The following is a 23,741-nucleotide window of genomic DNA, read 5'->3' on the forward strand; positions in this document are numbered from 1 at the left end:
CTTCCCCACATTGCCATTCTCATCCCACTCCACCCCCAAACAAATAGTACAATAATGCATTTCACATCACAAATCAGATATCATTTCCAGAACCAGATCACCTCTCTCAGCGTGGAAAAGACTGCAGCCTTGATGGTTTCTTCTTGCCAGATTTGACGACTGTCCAGTTTTAACACCTCATCACCAATATGTGGTTTTAAATCCATCTTTTGATATTGTCTGCCTTGTATGCGTTCAAAGAGCATGCCCAGTGCTCTTGGCAAGATACCAGCATCATTAGGAGTACCTGTGGTTGATCAAGAGGATAAGTAACTGAAGGGGCCAATAATATCCACATTTTTACAGAGATGGGCAAGTCAAAATATCAACTTCTGAATATCTTAAATTACAGCTTTTTAAAATTGCAGAAACTAAATTACTGAACACTTAATAATTGAGGGGTTATGGCTTTGGTAAAGGGTTGTACAGATAGACTCAACATAATCGGTCTTGTCTCCTGTCGTTTACCATTTCTGCTTACGTAAAGCAAGTTGAAGGATGTTGCACTACTTTCTGGCAAGTGAATTTTAGATCGTAAGCTTACAAGGTCTGTTAACAGAGATGGCGAGTGATGTTGAACCAACATAAATATTAAGCACAGAAAATGGGATTGCAACTTAATTCAACAAGTGCTCTAAATTTCAAAACTAAAGCTGATTACAACACAATCAAAACTTACGCCACAATAGTCATGGAGGAATTCAAAACTTTGTCTCCTCAAAGTTTTCCCCATCGTTTGAGTCACATAGAAATCAATGGGGGCAAATCACACATGGACTTTTGAATACAAAAAGCTCAACAACAATTCTGGCTTGACAGATCTCTTTCTCCTTCTAATCCCATACCTTGAATAGTGTAGGTCTTTCCAGCATTGGTAACTCCATAGGTAAACACCAGACTGTTTTGCCCTTTGAGATATTGTTTAACTAGGTCCTTTACTGTGCCGTCAAAGAATTCTTTTTGACTGGTTTCCTGCCCAAAAATCTACAAGAGATGACAAAAAAAGGGAAGGAATATAATATTGTACTACATCAGCTATAGTTTAGAACTATAAACAAAGTCAAAAAACTCCAGAAGATCAGAGTAGGCCATTCAGTATGTTAAGCCCATATGGCTCCTCTGTCACTTAGCATCATATACATCAATCAAATCACCCATTAACCTTCTGAATTCTAGGAAAACGCAAATCAGGAAAAGTTAACAGACCATGTTCGTTTTCTTTAGAAAAGAACAGACATGGGTGATTAGATAGACATCTTTAAAAAATGTTAGAGAAGGTAGTTCTCATTAATAAACTGACTACAGGAATTCAAAAACTCTGGCAGGAACATGAAATTTGTTGCCACATGGAATGATTGAAGTGAACTCCATAGGTGCATTCCTTGTCGAGTTTTCTTCCCGAAAACAAGTCCTTGGCAATTATTTGCTGAACCACATCAGAATGCTGTGATTTTTACCACAGGTAGGGCAAGGAGATGGGCCCCAAAGTTACTTCCACCAAATGAGGAAAGGACAATCCCATGTGGCTTGCACCAATCTGATACATGTCATCTACCCTTCCGCACCTCAAGGAAAGCCAAATAAAACAAGGGAATGCTAGAAATACTCAGCAGCTCAAGCTGTTTCTAGTCTGTGACCTTTAGTTTTTTTTTTTAAAAAGTGAAATACCAGCAAGTACATGAACAGGGACCAGAAGGATAATTTGACAGTGTTCGATGAAGCAAGGAGGTGGCTCACATTATGCTCCAAAAGAACAAGTGGTCTGTTGCTGTATTATTAAATATGATTCTCCTTCATTTTATGCAAAGGCAACAATTTAAAACCAAAGTATATGGAGTACAAAAACACTTGATTATTCAAACATATTGCTGCTTGAACAAAACGCAAAGGAAAACAAAAAGTAAATACATAGAACATAGAACATAGAACATTACAGCGCAGAACAGGCCCTTCGGCCCACGATGTTGCACCGACCAGTTAAAAAAAAACTGTGACCCTCCAACCTAAACCAATTTCTTTTCGTCCATGAACCTATCTACGGATCTCTTAAACACCCCCAAACTAGGCGCATTTACTACTGATGCTGGCAGGGCATTCCAATCCCTCACCACCCTCTGGGTAAAGAACCTACCCCTGACATCGGTTCTATAACTACCCCCCCTCAATTTAAAGCCATGCCCCCTCGTGCTGGATTTCTCCATCAGAGGAAAAAGGCTATCACTATCCACCCTATCTAAACCTCTAATCATCTTATATGTTTCAATAAGATCCCCTCTTAGCCGCCGCCTTTCCAGCGAAAACAATCCCAAATCCCTCAGCCTCTCCTCATAGGATCTCCCCTCCATACCAGGCAACATCCTGGTAAACCTCCTCTGCACCCTCTCCAAAGCCTCCACATCCTTCCTGTAATGTGGGGACCAGAACTGCACACAGTACTCCAAGTGCGACCGCACCAGAGTTGTGTACAGTTGCAACATAACGCTACGACTCCTAAATTCAATCCCCCTACCAATAAACGCCAAGACACCATATGCCTTCTTAACAACCTTATCTACTTGATTCCCAACTTTCAGGGATCTATGCACACATACACCTAGATCCCTCTGCTCCTCCACACTATTCAAAGTCCTCCCGTTAGCCCTATACTCAACACATCTGTTATTCCTACCAAAGTGAATTACCTCACACTTCTCCGCATTAAACTCCATCCGCCACCTCTCGGCCCAACTTTGCAACCTGTCTAAGTCTTCCTGCAAACTACGACACCCTTCCTCACTGTCTACCACACCACCGACTTTGGTGTCATCAGCAAATTTGCTAATCCACCCAACTATACCCTCATCCAGATCATTAATAAATATTACAAACAGCAGTGGCCCCAAAACAGATCCCTGAGGTACACCACTTGTAACCGCACTCCATGATGAATATTTACTATCAACCACCACCCTCTGTTTCCTATCCGCTAGCCAATTCCTGATCCAATTTCCTAGATCACCCCCAATCCCATACATCTGCATTTTCTGCAGAAGCCTACCATGGTGAACCTTATCAAACGCCTTACTAAAATCCATATATACCACGTCCACTGCCTTGCCCCCATCCACCTCCTTGGTCACTTTCTCAAAAAACTCAATAAGGTTAGTAAGGCACGACCTACCTGCCACAAAACCATGCAGACTATCACCTATCAATTCATTACTCTCCAAATAACTATAAATCCTATCCCTTATAATTTTTTCCAACATCTTGCCGACAACAGAAGTGAGACTCACCGGTCTATAATTCCCGGGGAAGTCTCTGTTCCCCTTCTTAAACAATGGGACAACATTCGCTAACCTCCAATCTTCTGGTACTATACCAGAGGCCAACGACGACCTGAAGATCAGAGCCAGAGGCTCTGCAATCACTTCTCTTGCCTCCCAGAGAATCCTTGGATAAATCCCATCCGGACCAGGGGATTTATCTATTTTCAGACCCTCCAGAATATCCTGCACATCCTCCTTATCAACTGTAATACTGTCTATTCTACTCCCTTGCAACCCAGTGTCCTCCTCAGCTATATTCATGTCCCCTTGCGTGAACACCGAAGAGAAATATTGGTTCAATGCTTCACCAATCTCCTCCGGTTCCACACATAACTTCCCTCTGCCATCTATAACTGGCCCTAAACTTGCCCTAACCAACCTTCTGTTCTTGACATACCTATAGAACGCCTTAGGATTCTCTTTAACCCTATCCGCCAAAGTCTTCTCATGTCCCCTTTTAGCCCTTCTAAGCTCGCTCTTCAACTCCCTCTTAGCCAATCTAAAGCTTTCTAGTGCACTACCCGAGTGCTCACGTCTCATCCGAACATAAGCCTCCTTTTTCTTTTTAACCAACAAAGAAACTTTTTTGGTGCACCACGGTTCCCTAGCCCTACCAATTCCTCCTTGCCTGACAGGGACATACCTATCACAGACTCGCAGTAGCTGCTCCTTGAAAAAACTCCACATGTCGGACGTTCCCAGTCCCTGTAATCTCCTAGTCCAACCTATGTTTCCTAATTCTCTCCCAATAGCCTCATAATTACCCTTCCCCCAGCTAAAACCACTGGCCCGAGGTTCATGCCTATCCCTTTCCATCACTAAGGTGAACGTAACCGAATTGTGGTCACTATCACCAAAATGCACACCAACTTCCAAGTCTAGCACCTGGTCTGGCTCATTTCCCAGCACCAGATCCAATATAGCCTCACCTCTAGTTGGCCTGTCTACATACTGAGTCAAAAAACCTTCCTGCACGCTTTGAACAAAAACTGACCCCTCTAACGAGCTAGAGCTATAACAATTCCAGTCAATATTAGTCAAGTTAAAATCCCCCATAACAATTGCCCTATTACTTTCACTCCTAAGCAGGATTGACTCCGCAATCCTTTCCTCAACCTCTCTAGAACTTTTAGGAGGTCTATAAAAGACTCCCAACAGGGTGACCTCTCCTCTCCTATTTCTAATCTCCGCCCATACTACCTCAACAGGTAAGTCCTCATCAAACCTCCTCTCTGACACTGTGATACAATCTCTGACCAATAATGCTACCCCTCCCCCTCTTCTACCTCCTTCCCTACTTCGACTAAAACATTTGAACCCCGGGACCTGCAGCATCCATTCCTGCCCCTGCTCTATCCATGTCTCTGAAATAGCCACAACATCGAAGTCCCAGGTACTGATCCACGCTGCAAGTTCACCCACTTTATTGCGAATACTCCTGGCATTGAAGTATACACATTTCAAACCCTGCTCCACCCCACCTCTGCAATGCCGTGCATTGCAGTCCCCATCCATGCATCCCTCACTTTCAGCCCCACTACTCAGGATCCCTCCCCCCCCCCCCCGAATCAGTTTAAACCTCCCTGCATGGCCTTAGCAAATTTACCCCCCAGGATATTGGTCCCCTTCTGATTAAGGTGTAGACCATCCTTCTCATAGAGGTCACACCTTCCCCAGTACGAGCCCCAATTGCTTAAGTACCTGAACCCCTCCCTCCTGCACCATCCCCTCAGCCATGAATTCAAACCTTCCCTCTCCCTATTCCTCTCTAAACTATCCCGTGGTACAGGCAAGAGTCCAGAGATAACCACTCTGTCAGTCTTGGCCTTTAGTTTCCACCCCAACTCCATAAATCCCTGCCTAATATCCCCTTCCCCTATCCTCCCTATGTCGTGTGTCCCCACATGTACAATAACTTGTGGTTTATCTCCCTCCCCCCTAAGAGTCCTGAATACCCTGTCAGACACATCCCGGACCCCAGCCCCTGGTAGGCAACACACCAACCCTGAGTCCCTACCTTTAGTTCCGACCCTCCTATCTGTCCCCTTAATTGTGGAGTCCCCAATCACAAGGCCCAGTCTTTTACAGCCCCTAACCACCTGAGCTTTCTCACTCGGCTCACCCCCAGAGATCTGCTCTCTATGCTCAGTTGATTCCTCCTCAACTGTAGCCTCCAGCACCGAAAACCTATTATGGAGGGGAACCGCCCCAGGGGATTGTCTTCCCGATTGCTTCTTACCCCTCCTCCTGGCATTGACCCAAGCCTCATTTCTAGGAGTTACTATTTCTCTATAACTCCTATCAACTTCCACCTCCGCCTCCCGAATTATGCGGAGTTCCTCTACCTCCCCCTCCAGCTCCTTTACACGCTCCTCCAGAAGCTGCAATCTAATGCACTTCTTACAACTAAAATCTCCTGAAACACTACTGGATTTCCTCACCACATACATCCCACAGGAGATGCAGCATACTGCCTGAACTGCCATCCCTGAAGCCATTACCAGCAAGAAAAAAAGAAAACAAAAAACTTCCCCACACTTATAATTAGGTTAGAGGAGGATGGAAGGGTGGGATCCTCTACCAGTGTAGAGGATCGGGTATCTCCTCTGCACCAATTTATAGGGCTAGGGGTCCTAGAGAAAAAAAAAAACTACTACTGAGGGGGAACCTCCCAGGTAACTGACTTTTAAAGTTAAAATAAAAACCCTTCCCAGACTCCTTTGCTGCCCACTTCTAGTTTTCACTTTAAACTTGAAAAACTGCTGTTAAAGTAAAGGCCAAAAAAATACACACACTAGCTGACTAATTAAATAAATAAACAATTCAATTAATCCAATTAATCTCTTACCAGCACTGCTGCTTTTCAATCACCCCTCTCAAAAATTGCCCCTTAGAGTCCTGAGATGCGTTGGTTAGAGGGATTAGTGGGTAAATATGTGGGGGTAGGGCCTTGGTGGGATTGTGGTCGGTGCAGACTCGATGGGCCGAATGGCCTCCTTCTGCACATTTTAACTATAATACTAATTATGGATCATATATTGATAAAATGACACTTCCCAGACTTAAAAATCATGTCAGAACTCCAAATGGCCAAAGATTTATCTTCAGATGAAGAAATTAAAATACAAATTTAAGAGCATCAAGTACAAAACATAAGGGGAAGGAGGGATAATGTTACTGAATTGCTTGTAAAGTCAAAATTAAATTGACAATCATTTTTTAAAAATGAAACAGGACAGGATAATAAGAACATAAGAAATAGGAGCAGGAGTAGGCCATCTAGCCCCTCGAGCCTGCCCCGCCATTCAATAAGATCATGGCTGATCTGAAGTGGATCAGTTCCACTTACCCGCCTGATCCCTATAACCCCTAATTCCCTTACCGATCAGGAATCCATCTATCCGTGATTTAAACATATTCAACGAGGTAGCCTCCACCACTTCAATGGGCAGAGAATTCCAGAGATTCACCACCCTCTGAGAGAAGAGGCGGCACGGTAGCACAGTGGTTAGCACTGCTGCTTCACAGCTCCAGGGTCCTGGGTTCGATTCCCGGCTCGGGTCACTGTCTGTGTGGAGTTTGCACATTCTCCTCGTGTCTGCGTGGGTTTCCTCCGGGTGCTCCGGTTTCCTCCCACAGTCCAAAGAGGTGCGGGTTAGGTTGATTGGCCAGGTTAAAAATTGCCCCTTAGAGTCCTGAGATGCGTTGGTTAGAGGGATTAGTGGGAAAATATGTGGGGGTAGGGCCTTGGTGGGATTGTGGTCGGTGCAGACTCGATGGGCCGAATGGCCTCCTTCTGCACTGTAGGGTTTCTATGATTTCTAAGAAGTTCCTCCTCAACTCTGTCCTAAACTGACCCCCCTTTATTTTGAGGCTGTGCCCTCTAGTTCTAGCTTCCTTTCCAAGTGGAAAAAATCTCTCCACCTCTACCCTATCCAGCCCCTTCATTATCTTATACGTCTCTATAAGATCCCCCCTCAGCCTTCTAAATTCCAACGAGTACAAACCCAATCTGCTCAGTCTCTCCTCATCTCTGGTATCAACCTGGTGAACCTTCTCTGCACTCCCTCCAAGGCCAATATATCCTTCTGCAAATAAGGGGACCAATACTGCACACAGTATTCCAGCTGCGGCCTCACCAATGCCCTGTACAGATGCAGCAAGACATCTCTGCTTTTATATTCTATCCCCCTTGCGATATAGGTCAACATCCCATTTGCCTTCTTGATCACCTGTTGCACCTGCAGACTGGCGTATTTGCGTCTCATGCACAAGGACCCCCAGGTCCCTTTGCACAGTAGCATGTTGTAATTTTTTTCCATTTAGATAATAATCCAATTTGCTATTATTTCCTCCAAAGTGAATAACCTCGCATTTGTCAACGTTATGCTCCATCTACCAGATCCTCACCCACTCACTCAGCCTGTCCAAATCTCTCTACAGACCTTCTACGCCCTCTACACGATTCACTTTTCCACTTATCTTTGTGTCGTCTGCAAACTTTGTTACCCTACACTCAGTCCCCTCCTCCAGATAGTCTGTATAAATGGTAAATAGTTGAGGCCCCAGTACCGATCCCTGCGGCACGCCACTAGTTACCATCTGCCAACCAGAAAAGCACCCATTTATTCCGACTCTCTGCTTCCTGTCGGATAGCCAATCCCCAATCCACGCTAACACACTACCCCCAACTCCATGTGACCCAATCTTCTTCAGCAACCTTTTGTGAGCACCTTATCAAACGCCTTTTGGAAATCCAAAAACACTCCATCCACCGGTTCCCCTCCGTCAACCGTACTAGTCACATCTTCATAAAAATCCAACAAGTTCGTCAAGCACGACTTTCCCCTCATGAATCCATGCTGCGTCTGCTTAATCGAACCATTCTTATCCAGATGGCCTGCTATTTCTTCTTTAATGATGGATTCCAGCATTTTCCCAACTACAGACGTTAAGCTAACCGGTCTGTAGTTACCCGCCTTTTGTCTATTTCCTTTTTTAAACAGCGGCGTAACACTAGCCGTTTTCCAATCCGCCAGCACTATCCCAGAATCCAATGAATTTTGATAAATAACTAACGCATCCGCTATTACCTCTGACATTTCTTTCAGAACCCTGGGATGCATTCCATCTGGGCTCGGGGACTTGTCCACCTTCAGTCCCGTTAGTCTACCAAGCACTGCCTCCCTGGTAACATTAATTGTATTGAGTACCTCTCCTCCTACCAACCCTCTATCGTTAATATTCGGTAAACTATTTGTGTCTTCCACTGTGAAGACCGACACAAAAAAACTTATTTAAAGTTTCAGCCATTTCCTCATTTCCCACTATTAAATACAAACACCAATTACAGGTCAAGTGTTCAGTAACAGTTTCCAGCAATAACTGTTACCCAGATACAATTTTTAAAAAGGGTTTTACCTGGGAAAATGTAAACTTATGTACAGCTTGTCCAATGCCTTTTTCACTATTCTTCAGAGTGGATGAATGCTTAGGTGCTTCCAACATGAGAGTTTCTGAATCTTCTATAATTACACAATCCTAAACCACACACAAAGATTGCAAAGTCGATAAAGTTTACGTCCAGCTCATAAAACAGCATCAGCATTAAGAAATGTCAGAAATGATCTCAGTGCTGGGACTAGGAATAAAACTAGCTTGCATCCAATTATCTAGACCCTACTGATACAGTTTTAATAAGTGGGCTGATGAAACTTTGGAAAATGCTGCTAAAGATGCAAAATTCCTGCTCATTAATACCCAGTAACATTAGGTAGCATCCCTTTTTTAAAAAACATACACAAATGAAAATAATCTGCACACTGATGTCTTTTGATTTGCAATGACGGGCTACTCTGCCCAACTCATATGGATATTTACACAGGATGGATCCTGCCTTTTTAAAAACATACATCGTACAAAAAAAATCAAAGCTTTGGCCTCTACATAAAGCATTAACCTATCTTCAGGCCTTTCCGATGTCAATACGGTTGTTGTTGTGTTTCATTTATAAATATCCAACATTTTTAGTTAAGTACCATGTTAATTTTCACCCAAGCTACTTCTTCACATTTGTGGCCTTTTTTCTGTACAATCAATTTGTAGTCCTCGTTACCTTCAGTTAGGGGTCATTAGAAGGTACAGAAAATACGTCATTTAGGAATGTAAAAGTCAATTGGATCCGTTTTTTGTCAGATCAAGTGCAGAAGCTTTAGGGTAAGCTGGGATCTAAAGCTACTTTGAATGGAAATCAGATATTTTCAACTGGAGGGGTGGGATATGAAACAAGTCTTTTATAATAAAATTCACTTTAGGAAATATGGGTCAAAGCACTTTCAAAAGATTTAGCACAATAGGCTTTCATAGGTGTAATATACTCATAGGTGAATTTACCTCTGAAGTCACTGCACAATTTGAAGCCAGCAGACAACCTGACAAGACAAACACTGCCACAGAAATAAACATCTTTGTAGTTTTAATGCATCCTGAAAAAGTCAGCTCAGGGAAAGAAAGTCTATTACGAGGACAAATTTACTTGTTCTATGTTAAACAAATTGGAGTTGTGATGCTGAAAACAAGCTGCCTGAAGCAGGTCCATAAACAGGGTCAATGCCTCATAGTGGTCTTGGGTAACTCCTGTTACTGGGGTTAGGAAAACGGATGGAGGGAGAGAGGAGGATAAATACTTTGGTGGCAGCAATCATTATATTCGGTAGTAACAAGGAGCAGGAAAGAAGGGCCCTAGAAAATTGGATATAATTTGAAACAAAACATCTTTCAAAAGTTTAATTTAAAAGGGGTAAGACATGACAGGAGAGCTTCAAGCTGTCGTTTGATCCTCTTGCTCCATGTGGCAGGCTGGGGACAGTTCCAGTCCCCTGGGTCAGCATGTGTGCAGGAAGTGTCTCCAGCTACAGCTCCTGGAAGCTTGAGTTTCAGAGCTGGAATGGTGGCTGGAGACACTGGAGCCTCTGCGAGTCAGAAAGTATCATGGATAGCACGTATAGAGGGGTGGTCACACCACAGGCTCAAACTCCGCGGGCAGGAAGGGAATGGGTGACCACCAGACAGAGCAAGAGAGATAGGCAGGTAGTGCAGGAATCTCCTGTGGCCATTCCCCTGCAAAACAGATATACGGCTTTGGATACTGTTGAGGGGAATGACCTCTCTAGGGAAAGCAGCAGCAGCCAAACTCGTTGCACCATGGTTGGTTCTGCTGCAGAGGGGAGGGGTAAAAAGTGTGCTAGTGCAATAGTTATAGGGGATTCAATTGTAAGGGGAATAGACAGCCGCAAACGAGACTCCAGGATAGTATGTTGCCTCCCTGGTGCTAGGGTCAAGGATGTCTCGGAGCGGCTGTAGGATATTCTGAAGGGGGAGGGCGAACAGCCAGTGGTCGTAGTGCACGTTGGTACAAACAACATAGGTAAAAAAAACGGGATGAGGTCCTAAAAGCAGAATACAGGGAGCTAGGAAGAAAGTTAAGAAATCGGAACTCAAAAGGTAATGATCTCAGGATTACTACCGGTGCCACGTGTTAGTCAGAGTAGAAATGACAGGATATATCGGATAAATATGTGGCTGAAGAGATGGTGTCAGGGGGAGGGTTTCAGATTGCTGGGGCATTGGGACCAGTACAAATTGGACAGGTTACACCTGGGCAGGACTGGGACTGATGTCCGAGGGAGAGTGTTTGCTAGAGCGGTTGGGGGGGTTTAAACTAATATGCCAGGGGGATGGGAACCTATGTAAGGAGTCCGAGGAGGAGGGAGCAAGGACAAACTGTGGGGAGAATGTTCTAACTACATCAAAAAAAATCAGGGAAAAAAAAAAGTTAAAAGGAAGGAGAATTCAGGAGATTTTATTAACGAAAGTGTTAGAATTCAAAAAGAAAGTACAAAAACTAGCATGAGGGCACTTTATCTGAATGCTTGTAGCATTCGAAACAAGGTAAATGAGCTGACGGCACAAATCATTGCGAACGAGTATCATTTGGTGGCCATTAGAGAGACATGGTTGGAGGATGGTCATGACTGGGAGTTAAATATCCAGGGGTATCAGGCTGTTCGGAGGGACCGACAGGAAGGTAAGAGAGGTGGTGTAGCTCTGATATTCAAGGATGAATTCAGGGCGGTAGCGAGAGATGATATAGGTTCTATGGCAAAAAAAGGTTGAATCCATCTGGGTGAAAATTAGAAATAGTAAAGGAGAAAAAGTCACCGATAGGCGTAGTCTATAGGCCATCAAATAATGACATAATTGTGGGGCGAGAAACAAACAAAGAAATAACTGATGCATGTAAAAATGGTACAGTAATTATCGTGGAGGATTTTAATCTACATATCAATTGGTCAAACCAGGTCAGTCAAGGCAGCCTCGAGGGGGAGTTGATAGAATGTATCCGCGATAGCTTCCTTGAACAGTATGTAATGGAACCTATGAGGGAGCAAGCTATCCTCGATCTGGTCCTGTGTAATGAGACAGGAATAATTAATGATCTTGCAGTTAGGGATCCTCTCAGAAGATCACAGTATGGTTGAATTTAAAATACAGATGGAGTGTAAGAAGGTAAAATCCAATACCAGTGTCTTGTGCTTAAACAAAGGAGACTACAAAGAGATGAGGGAGGCATTGGCTAAGGGAGACTGGGAGCAAAAACTTTGTGGTGGGACAATTGAGGAACAGTGGAGGACCTTCAAAGCAATCTTTCACAGTGCTCAGCAAAAACTTATATACCAGTGATTAGGAAGGACTGTAGAAAAAGAAATAATCAGCATGGATATCTAAGGAAATAAAGGAGGGTATCAAATTGAAAGAAAATGCATACAAAGTGGCAAAGATTAGTGGGAACCTAGAGGATTGGGAAATCTTTAAAGATCAACAGAAAGCCACGGAAAAAGTTATAAAGAAAAGATAGATTATGAGAGTCAACTGGCTCAGAATATAAAAACAGATAGCAAAAATTTCTACAAATATATAAAACGAAAAAGAGTGGCTAAAGTCAACATTGGTCCTTTAGAGGATGAGAAGGGGTATGTAATAACTGGAAATGAGAAAATGGCTGAGGCATTGAACAGGTATTTTATGTCGGTCTTCAGAGTGAAAGACACAAATAACGTGCCAAAAATTGATGACAGGAAGGCTATGGCAGGTGAGGACCTAGAATCTATTATCACGAAAGAGGTAGTGTTGGGCAAGCTAATGGGGCTAAAGGTAGATAAGTCTCCTGGTCCTGATGGAATGCATCCCAGGGTACTAAAAGAGATGGCGGGAGAAATAGCAAATGCACTGCTGGTAATTTACCAAAATTCGCTGGACTCTGGGGTGGTTCCTGCAGATTGGAAAACAGCAAATGTGACGCCGCTGTTTAAAAAAGGAGGTAGACAAAAGGCAGGTAACTATAGGCTGGTTAGCTTAACTTCTGTGGTAGGGAAAATGCTTGAATCTATCATCTAGGAAGAAATAGCGAGACATCTCGATACAAATTATCCCATTGGTAAGATGCAGCATGGGTTCATGAAGGGAAGGTCATGTTTGACTAATTTAGTGGAATTCTTTGAGAACATTACATGCGCAGTGGACAATGGGAAACCTGTGGATTTGGTGTATCTGGATTTCCAGAAGGCATTTGACAAGGTGCCGCACCAAAGACTGCTACATAAGATAAAAGGTGCAAGGTGTTACGGGTAATGTATTAGCATGGATAGTGGATTGGTTAATTAACAGAAAGCAAAGAATGGGGGTAAATGGGTGTTTTTCTGGTTGACAATCAGTGACTAGTGGTGTGCCTCAGGGATCAGTGTTGGGACCGCAATTGTTTACGATTTACATAGATGATTTGGAGTTGGGGACCAAGTGCAGTGTGTCAAAATTTGCAGATGACACTAAGATGAGTGGCAGAACAAAGTGTGCAGAAGATGCTGAAAGTCTGCAAAGGGATATAGATAGTCTAAGTGAGTGGGCAAGGGTTTGGCAGATGGAGTACAACGTTGGTAAATGTGAGGTCATCCATTTTTGTAGGAATAACAGATTATTGGACTATTATTTAAATGGTAAAAAAATGCAGCATGCTGCTGTGCAGAGGGACCTGGGTGTCCTTGTGCAAGAATCAAAAGGAGTTGTTTTGCAGATGCAACAGGTAATTAAGGCAAATGGAATTTTGTCCTTCATTGCTAGAGGGATGGAGTTTAAAAACAGTGATATTATGTTGCAGCTGTATAAAGTGCTGGCGAGGCCACATCTGGAGTTGTGTGTGTAGTTTTGGTCTCCTTACTTGAGAAAGGATATACTGGCACTGGAGGGGGTGCAGAGGAGCTTCACTAGGTTGATTCCGGAGTGGAGAGTGTTGGCTTATGAGGAGAGACTGAGTAGACTGGGGCTATACTCATTGGAATTCAGATGAATGAGGGGAGATCTTATAGAAACATATAAGAAGGGAATAGATAAGATAGAAGCAGGAAAGTTGTTTCCACTGGCAGGTGAAACTAGAACCAGGGGGCATGGCCTCAAAATAAGGTGAAGCAGATTTAGGACTGATTTGAGGAGGAACTTCCTCACACAAAGGGTTTGTGAATCTGTGGAATTCCCTGCCCAATGAAGCAGTTGAGGCTACCTCATTGAATGTCTTTAAGGCAAGGAGAGATAAATTTTTGAACAGTAAAGGAATTAAGGGTTATGATGAGCGGGCGGGTAAGTGGAGCCGAGTCCACAAAAAGATCAGCCATGATCTTATTGAATGGCAGAGCAGGCTCGAGGGGCCAGATGGCCTACTCCTGCTCCTAGTTCTTATTAGACCACATTCAGGCTATCAAAAACCCAAACAAGACATTTGATTCTAAAAACAGACACATATGAATGAGGTCCAACACAAGGGCTTAGCACATTTTACACAGCTGCCCCCCAGCCAAAGAGTACAATGCTTTTCCAGTAACTTCAGGGCCCAAATCATAACCTCACCATTTAACAACAACTAATTTTCTGTCCTGTTGTGCATTTGCTTATGGCTGAGCTTGGTGCAGGAACTCACTTCCATTTGAAATACAAAGTAGTGAAGGACAGTCAAAGACCAGATGAATCAGCAACTCTGTTCCATCTGGTCATAGTACAACTTATGCAGACCATGGCAGGAGTACAGCACTACATTGGCATCTGGTCAAAAACAGTCAGGATTTGAAAAATTCTCACCCATGATCTCACCACTTAAATCTTCTCTGGGCCCAAACACTTCTCTAATTTAAACTTCTCCCAGGTGGAAATTGTTCCATCATTGGCAGCCATGCCATCAGCTGCCAAAGCCCCAAAGCTCAAATTCCCTTCCCAAACCTTTCAAGGCACTCATGAAAATCTACTTCTGCAAGAAAGTTATTGGTTGTCCATTTTAATATCTCCTTACATGGCAGCATGCTCAATTTTATTTTACAATGTTCCCATGAAGCATCTTGGAATATTTTGTCATGGCAAGTCCTTATAGACTGACAGACACATCCCTGTAAATGTATTCTACAATTGTATTCCGTCTTCCAGGAAAAAAAATTGTATCTATGGCTTCTCTTAAGCTTGTTTAACCTAATCATACCCAAGTTATTCAGATATTTAGGGATTGCCAAAAGGAGAAGTTAAATGACATTTAAATTTACAAAATTGAAAAGCAACTTATAGCACCTTTAACATGATAAGTGTTTCAGAGGAGCAATATAAAAGAAGAAACTACACAAGCGATATTAGGTCAGTTCACTATAGTTTGGTCAAAGTGGTCGATGTAAGGAGTGTCTTAAAAGGAGGAAAGCCAGAGAGAGGAGAGAGAGAGAGAGATGGGAAGCTTTAGTTTTCCACATTATCAGAAAGAAGTCTTTTTGAAATGCAGTCCTTTCTTTTTTCACTCAATTCTTAAAGTTACAAAGCCAATGCTCAGAGTGCTCCATTCCTTGCTTGCTCCAAAAACCAAATTCAAAATCCAACTGAATCCAATTCAAAAGTCTCCCTACAAAAGGGAGACAACATAAGGCATTGCACCCCATCTTGGGCTTGATCTTAGTCAAAAGCCCGAGAAACGATGGCAGCAGCCAGTTTAGCACAAACAACATTGGTGGCAGGTGCCATGTGATCTTTTACAGCCACTGAAACAGACAGGAGCTTGGAGTCCCACTTGAAGTCCATCACATTCTGATCTGACTCTTACCACCGGATCTAAAGTTGACCTTTAACACGTCATTTATGAGCTAGAATAAGCTTTTTTTAAAAAAAGAAATTGCCCAGAAGCTGTTCTTGTGGATTCACACTCAAAGGCTACCATTGGCTTCAGAATCCTCAGATATCTCCAAAAAAACATAAATGAATTAATGAGTCGCCAGATCCTGACAAATGAAATTTACCGAATTTTATTTCAATTTTTTTTAAAAAAATGACTATCCTTATCATGAAATAAGTTACGTCGCGTGTCGATTTTATCTGCTAACCTTGGGTTCGTTATTTGCCAATTCTGCTTTTAAAAATGGCCTTACTCTCAGATACACCTTCAGATGTTGATCCTCAGCAACGGGTGAACCGCTGTTTACCCGCCTGTTGGCCTGAATGGAATAAAGCACAAGACCAAGACAGTAGATCAGATAACAACTGGAGCCAGTTCAGGTTGAACAATATCCTAAAACCAAAACGGTGAAGTTCAAACCTTCAAACACCGTGGAGTGGAGAAACCATCTAATGAATGACACGGCAGCTGCTCTTGAATTTCTGCATCTTGTAGTCCAAGAAATGTGGAACTTGGTTCCTCAGGCAGGGGGAACATGACTTCTGTAACCGCCAGGGGGTGGAATATTGTTAAACAGGTAAAACGAAAGTTCAATTCAAGTCAGTGTCTCCATACACCCGAAGTTGCCCCACCATAAAATTTACAAAAGCATTGTAAGTCAATTTTTATAGATGTTCCAAGTCCCTCCTGATATCGGACTTAAAGAAAGAAAGAGTCCACATAATGCGTAAATCTAGAACAAAGTAATTTGGTGCCACAGTTGAGCGCCTGTATTGCCAATGAAGTCACAGCGACTCAGTGGGTTGAGTGTTTATTACCGGCGCGGACTAAATACATCTATTGATTTGTGGCTGTGCAGAAGCATCCGAGTTGAAGTTTATACTCACATTGTCTTAGCAAAATCAGTGGCAGGTTGCAGGCAGCCAAGAACAGGAAATTAGATAAGTGGCAAAATTTTGGAAGTTAATTCAAAAAAATGAACAGCAAGATTCAAAGTGACAGCATGTGGTCATTTACCCACACAAAAAAAGACGCTTTAACTTGGAGGCAATTTCTCTCAAGAACACAAAGTGGGGGGGATAAAACACAATTAGCCTGTAGTCACCGTATTTAAAAAAACATTAAAACACTAGCATTCTGCCATCGTCTTTCTGGATAATTAGCTTCTTAAAAAAACTTTTTCCCTCTTTAAATGGGAAACCAATGGCAGCTGTTGTTGATGTCACGTTAATTTATTCTTAAAGGGACCGTTCTTCTTCTAGAAACGGAAAGATCCCCTTTGTCACAATTGCTATTGTCAGATAGACCAATTAAGCCGAATGCTAAAAGAGACTTCGCAAGTGCGAAGTCTCATTCCTTCAGCTACTAATTGTTGTTGAGATTTTTAAACATGTTTACATTTTTACTGCTTTTTTTCTTTGCCTTTTTGTTCTTGTCTCACTTAATCGGATCCTTCTTTCCCTCCATTTCTTTTCCTGTACCTGGTTAGGCTCTCACTGTAATTTACACTTCCTTCTCATTCCTTGTACAGCTTATTTTATGATCCTTCAGCCTGATTATTTGTACAGTTCGTTGCCGTCTTTTAGGTACCAACTGCCCTGTTTCCCTATGTGACAACCATGTTGGTATCAGCTCACACGTTCTGCAACGTGCCATGCAAAAAAAAACAAAAATCCTTAAAGTGCATGTAGATTTGAACAAACAGCAGATGCCCTGAGATGCCCAGCAAACTATGGTCCTTTTAATTAACATTTACTTCAAAGCATCTTTAACTTAGATTTTTTCTGTAGCTGAAATGGCATCAGCTGACATTCTGAAAACTGGTTTACTCCGGCCAAAATGTATATTACAGTAAAACCAGGCAACATATCCAATTTTATAAGACCTGCATTGTTAACTTAAATGGACTAATAACATCTTATTTCAAGCTTGATTTTTCCTCAAATCAGTTATACTTATGAGATATTAAACGGCAAGAATGCCTTTAAAATATAACTTATAAAATTGTATTTAAAAAGGTTTGAACAACTGCCTAAAAATCAAAAAATATATCCTTTTCTTTTAATATGTTGTAGGACTAAAACTAAAATGATGTTAATTTGGGAGTAAAGGACTACAATAAAATTAGGATGAAATTTCTTCTGAAAACCATCAATTTCCAGAGGCAAAAAAAAACATGAATCTCAGAAATTTGAATTTTATAATACAATTTTTAAAAATTGTGAAATAAAATTGATTTACCGGAAAGTGCATCGTAAAAACTCAAACATTTTTTATTTTTCAGGGTGTGAGCAACACTGGAAAGATCTTCAAAACTTAGTTGTTCTGAGAATTTTTAAAAGGGTATCATTATAGAGTACTCAGTCTCTGCCCTGCTGATAGTTACTGGACCAGGTTAAAGTCCAACAGGTTTATTTGGTAGCAAAAGCCACACAAGCTTTCGGAGCTCCAACCCCTTCTTCAGGTGAGTGGGAATTCTGTTCACAAACAGGGCGTATAAAGACACAGACTCAATTTACATGAATAATGGTTGGAATGCGAATACTTACAGCTAATCAAGTCTTTAAGATACAAACAACGTGAGTGGAGAGAGCATCAAGACAGGCTAAAGAGATGTGTATTGTCTCCAGACAAGACAGCCAGTGAAACTCTGCAGGTCCAGGCAAGCTGGGGGGTTACAAATAGTGTGACATGAACCCACATGAAGTGTGACATGACATATTCGCATTCCAACCATTATTCATGTAAATTGAGTCTGTGTCTTTATATGCCCTGTTTGTGAACAGAATTCCCACTCACCTGAAGAAGGGGCTTGGAGCTCCGAAAGCTTGTGTGGCTTTTGCTACCAAATAAACCTGTTGGACTTTAACCTGGTGTTGTTAAACTTCTTACTGTGTTTACCCCAGTCCAACGCCGGCATCTCCACATCATGATAGTTACTGGTCCAGGTAACCCCCAGGAACTGAAGGAGACTTGGAAATTGTGATACCATTGATAGTCAGCAGAAGGTGGTTGGCACTTTATGTGTTGTAATTGTTCATTGGCAGCACCTTTTAACAGATTACCTTTCATTTGCCATTGTCTTTGAACTTGGCACAAACTCTATATCCTTGATACTCCCGGCTATGATCTCAGGCTGAACAAGACTGGTTACAACCTTGGTGCTCTCTTCCATCCTGGGCTTAGCTTCTGACCTCATATCTTCTCCATCATACTAACCACCTACTTCCACATCTATGCAACAACCCACCTCCATCCCAGGCTCAGCCAATCTTTGGCTAAAATCCTTACCTATACCATTGTCACCTCTATACAACCGTTTCAGTGCCCTCCCATCCTCCATAAACTTCAGCTCCTCCAAATTTAAAAGGCCTTTATCCTATTGCACAGCAAATCCTACAACAATCATCACTGTCCTTACTGACCAATCTCATGCCGTAAATTAAATTTTCATTACTATGTTTAAATGACTTCATTGTCGAACACTTACCTATACCACTAGCCTCCTCCAGCCCTAAAACCAAAACTCTCCATTCCTCCAACAGCTATTTTTTGTAGCACCCCCAGCATTAACTACCATGCTTTCAACCACCAAATCCCCATTCTCTGCAATTCACTTCCTAAACTGTCCCAACTCTCCCTCCATCTGGTCAAAGTTCCAAAATGTTCTTCTTTGGCACTTTGTTTGATTACACCACAGAGATGCAGTTGGAATATTTTACTAAAGGCCTATATGAAAAAAAGATCTGAGCTACAGATGCTGCCACTTGTCAACCCAAGGTTGGAGGTTCTCTAGGATCTTAGACATGCATTTGGATTGCTTACTTATAAAGGAGTTGTGAATGGAACAAAATATTATAGAATCATTAGCAAACAGCCCCACTCCTGACATAACAGAGGTATGGTCATCAAACAGCTTTAATGATTAGGTCAGGAATGCTACCGCGAAGAATTCTGGCATTCACATCCTGGACATTGTATTGTTTGGTCTCCAAGAGCAATTGCCAAGAGAGCAGAGGTAGCTTTAAGTGATCTATATTTGTATTGCTGGATGTTAGAAATAAGGTATAGGTTTAAGTGGGTTTAATTTAGTGTTTCTGTGTAGTAAAAGGTACAACTTTAGTTTAGATTCATATTAGACAAAGGTGTTTGCATATATGGGGGTCTTGGCTTCAATGAAAACTGTCTGTATTGTGCTGAGAGTTTACAGCATGAAAATAAGAGCATTGCAACCTTTAAGGCAGGAAGGCTTTATGAGTTTAGTTTGAGGTTAATTCATTACAGATGGAACTGGGAAGCTGGAGAGAGAATGGCTCCCTCTCTGCTTTGCCAGAAACAGAAGGAACTTTACAACCACAGAGGGAGCATCTCTCACAGCTTTGCCAGAAGAAAAGCCATATGATGGAGTCAGGGACAAGGAAACAAGTACCAAAATCTAAAAAAAAAAGCTAGTTAAGGAAACTAGAGAATGAAGAGATGTTTCCAGGAAGTCTGAAGTTAAAGAAACAGAGGAAACTGGAACTGGAGGTTACAGACAGAACTGAGAAGGGGTTGGCTAATGAGGAGCCAGAAAAATCTGAAGTAATTCTAAGGTTTGTAATGTATTGCTACAGCCTGTGACGCAATAGTTGAAGTAATTGATGGCTGGATTTGAGTTTGTGTGAAAGCATTCAAGTCAAAGAAATAGTGAGAATTGTAAAATTTGGAAGTGGAGCCATGTTGGGAAGTTGAGGGAAAGCATTGTTTGAAAGATTCTACGGTGTGTCTTCTTGAGAGTGGAATCAATTATGTGGAAGCTGGAGTCCAGTGAGAAAAGTTGGCTCACGGTTTAAGAATCATCAGGGCCTATTTGAGAAATCCACATAAGTTAATTTGATTTCAGAGTGGAACGTGTCTGACCACAGTCAGCTTGTGGGTTCATTGAGATTATAGCATGATATATTTTGTAACCCATGTTATCCTTTAAATTTGTACATTTGTAAAGATAAGTGGGAGTGGAGTGTTGTATTATAAACAAAACTGTTCATGTTTAATGTTATTTTGTTAAAAACTAGTTGGCAGTCTTATGACTGTTACACAATCCATTTTCTAAAAAAAAGTTTGGGCCAGGGTTCCATTCTGGATCCTTCCCATCCAGAAGTAACACTAACTGGGATCATAACACAAGTGTATTCCTACATCAGCCACTGTATATGTTTTTCCACTGGCTTGTTTCACTAATATCCTTCAGTTAGGTGCTGCTTCAAAGTTGAAGGCAGATACCAGCAGACCCCCACCTTCCGAGATAACTTCTCTTTTTCATTATGGGCTTTCTACTTGTACTTGAAATATCACTGTGGAATCCATAAATGGTAAATTTGTGATGCCAGATATAATGCTGAATGCTTTAAATTTGAATTTGTTAAATTCAATAGTACCAATGCAGGAAATTCCATGAAGCTTTGGTAGCAGTTCCAGGGCTCTCACATGACTTTGTATTTTGGGAGTTACAAATATGGAACTGGATATTGCTTAACCATTATCAAGGACCTGCTTGAAAGGAATGAATGTCAAAAGATGGAAGCCTGTTATGCTGTTGTCTTATTACACCTAAACTATCCATAATGCATTGGCACACAGTATGTGCAATGATGAAAACACCAATTTAGTCAGTTTGGGTACCAGATGTTAGTTACAGTTGACATGAAGTTAAAGCTTTTAATGACTATAAATATCCATAGAGATACAAAATCTTTACTACCTGTACATGCTCCAGTGATTCAAAAGATGGAGTGGCTCGCACATTATTTGTGCCAAATGAATTGGATAGATAATCCCATGAGGTGATTTCATATATTTACCTGTGTGCCCCACCAGGGGCTGTCACCCGTCACTTTTATTTAATTGATATGTTCTATTGAACAGTATAAATAGGAACACCTCTCATTTTTGTTTTACTTATTGATCACTTGCCATTGATTAACACAAAAACCATCTTATTCAATCTTTGCAACATCAGTTCTCAATGGTATTTAATCTGATTGGCATGATTGTATAAGCAGCTATTCCGAATTTCTGACAAATTCGTGATCTTTAAATTATTGGAATCCAATATGCCACTTCAATTTATTTACAATCTCCCCAGAAAAATTGAGAATGTTCTTTCATATGTAATTGTGACAATGAGCATTGTTGGCCTCACAGCAGCAAGATACAGATGACTTTACAGGGGCTTATAAAATGTAATAGGATAATGTAATGCACTAATGGGATAATAGTAAGGCACCAAAACTTGTGCAACCACCAAAAGTACAGCAGAAATTGAGCCATTGCACAAGGGCACGCTACTCTGATTGTGACATAAGGACATTCATGCAAATATCCCACCTGTTTACCATATCATACATTGTTGGGAAAAGTAATCCTCCAACACTGGATTTAGTTGAATAAATTACATTCAAGCTGGGAAAGAATTTTATTTTAACTACTAAACTTTGATTTTATCCCAAAGCAATTAGTATGATATGGGGAAAAGAAGTGTTTGACAGCAACTCAGAAATATCTTTTATCTCTCAACTCTGGAAGGAAACACTGACTCTGGACCTTGTTCAAGCAGAGATTTTCCTCACCAACATTTGGTTGGCCACAGTGCATCTGTCATTTTAGGTTGAGGTTACAAACAGTACATGAGCAGATCTATTACAATTGTAATATTGTTGTTTAATTATACCTTCAGTATAAACACTGAGGGGAGAAAGTTACCAGAGGTGAGGTTTCAGATTTCTGTCAATGAAGAAAAGCCAATTTACAGAATCATAGTAGTACAGCACTTAAGAACATGAAAGGAAGCTAGTGGGAACATAAAAACTGACTGTAGAAGTTGCTATAGGCATGTAAAGAGAAAGATCGACTAAAATGAATGCAAGCCCCTTAGCAGTCAGAAACAGAATTCATAACAAGGAATAAAGAAATGGCTGAGGAATTAAATTAGTGCTTTGCTCGTCTTCACAAAGGAGGACATGAATAATGTATCACAAGTTCTGAGAGAAACAAGCTTTATTAAGGAGCTGAAAAAAAATAATCAGTATTGGTAGAGAAATGGTTTGAGTAAATTGATGAGATAAATCTCCAGGTCCTAATAACCTTCATCCCAGAAAACTTTAGCCCTGGAAATAGTAGATCCACTGGTGGTTATTTTCCAAAATTCTTTGGATTCTGGACTGGTTCCTACAGATTGGAGGATAGCTAATGTAAACCTGCTATTCAAAAAAAAAGGGGGGGGGGGGGGGGCAAGAGAGAAAACAGGGAACTACAGACCAGTGAACCCTAACGTCGGTACTGGGGAAGTTGCGTGAGTCTATTATCAAGGATTTCATAACTCAGCATTTGGAAGGCAGTGGTATAATCAGAAAGTCAGCATCAATTTACAAAAGGGAAATCATGCTCAACCAATCAATTAGAATTGTGAGGATGTAACTAGTAGGGATGACCAAGAACTACTGGATGTGGTTTGTTTAGACTTTCAGAAGGCTTTTGACAAGGTCTCACCTAACAGACCAAGTTAAAACACATGGACTTGCAGGTAATGTCTCAAGATGAATAGAAAACTAGTTAGCAGATAGGAAGCAGAGTTGGCATAAATGGGTCTTTTTCTGATTGGCAGTCAGTGATAGTAGGGTTCAACAAGGATCTGTGTTTGGACCCCAACTGTTCACATTATATATTAATGATTTGGAAGAGGGAATTGAATGTATTATCTCCTAATTTGCAGATGATACAACTTGGGTGGGAGGGCGAGCTGCAAGGAGGATGCAGAGATGCTTCAACGTGATTTGGACAGGTTGTGTGGGCATATGCATGGCAGATGCAGTATAATGTGCATAAATGAGCTTATCCACTTTAGTAGCAATAATAGGAAGACAGATTATTACTTGAATGGGTGGATACTCAGCAAGACCATGGTGTCCGTATGCATCAGTCGCTGAAAGCGTGCAAGTACAGCAAACAGTAAAGGCGGCAAATGGTACATTGGCCATTTCCCTGTAGCCCTACAAATTTGACTCAATTACCCAATCTTCTTTTGAAATCCTCAATTGAATCTGCCTCTCTCGACTCAGGCAGTGCATTCCAGATCCCAACCACTTAGTGCATAAAAATATTTTCTTCCA

General features: G+C 41.6%; 1 protein-coding gene across 1 annotated transcript in view; it reads right to left on the reverse strand.

The window, feature by feature from the left end:
* Positions 1–18,769, reverse strand: part of LOC144495481 (kinesin-like protein KIF20A) — a 57,630-nt gene extending 38,861 nt beyond the window's left edge. Inside the window, exons 1-6 of the mRNA XM_078215497.1 lie at positions 18,660–18,769; positions 17,161–17,236; positions 15,803–15,913; positions 8,769–8,888; positions 885–1,023; positions 87–286 (exon numbers count right to left, since the gene is read on the reverse strand). Coding sequence (XP_078071623.1) covers positions 87–286; positions 885–1,023; positions 8,769–8,888; positions 15,803–15,913; positions 17,161–17,236; positions 18,660–18,769 — 756 coding nt within the window. The remainder of the gene's footprint in view (positions 1–86; positions 287–884; positions 1,024–8,768; positions 8,889–15,802; positions 15,914–17,160; positions 17,237–18,659) is intronic.
* Between the last annotated feature and the right edge of the window lie 4,972 nt (positions 18,770–23,741).

Source organism: Mustelus asterias, chromosome 7, assembly GCF_964213995.1.
Source record: "Mustelus asterias chromosome 7, sMusAst1.hap1.1, whole genome shotgun sequence".
Lineage (NCBI taxonomy): Eukaryota > Metazoa > Chordata > Chondrichthyes > Carcharhiniformes > Triakidae > Mustelus > Mustelus asterias.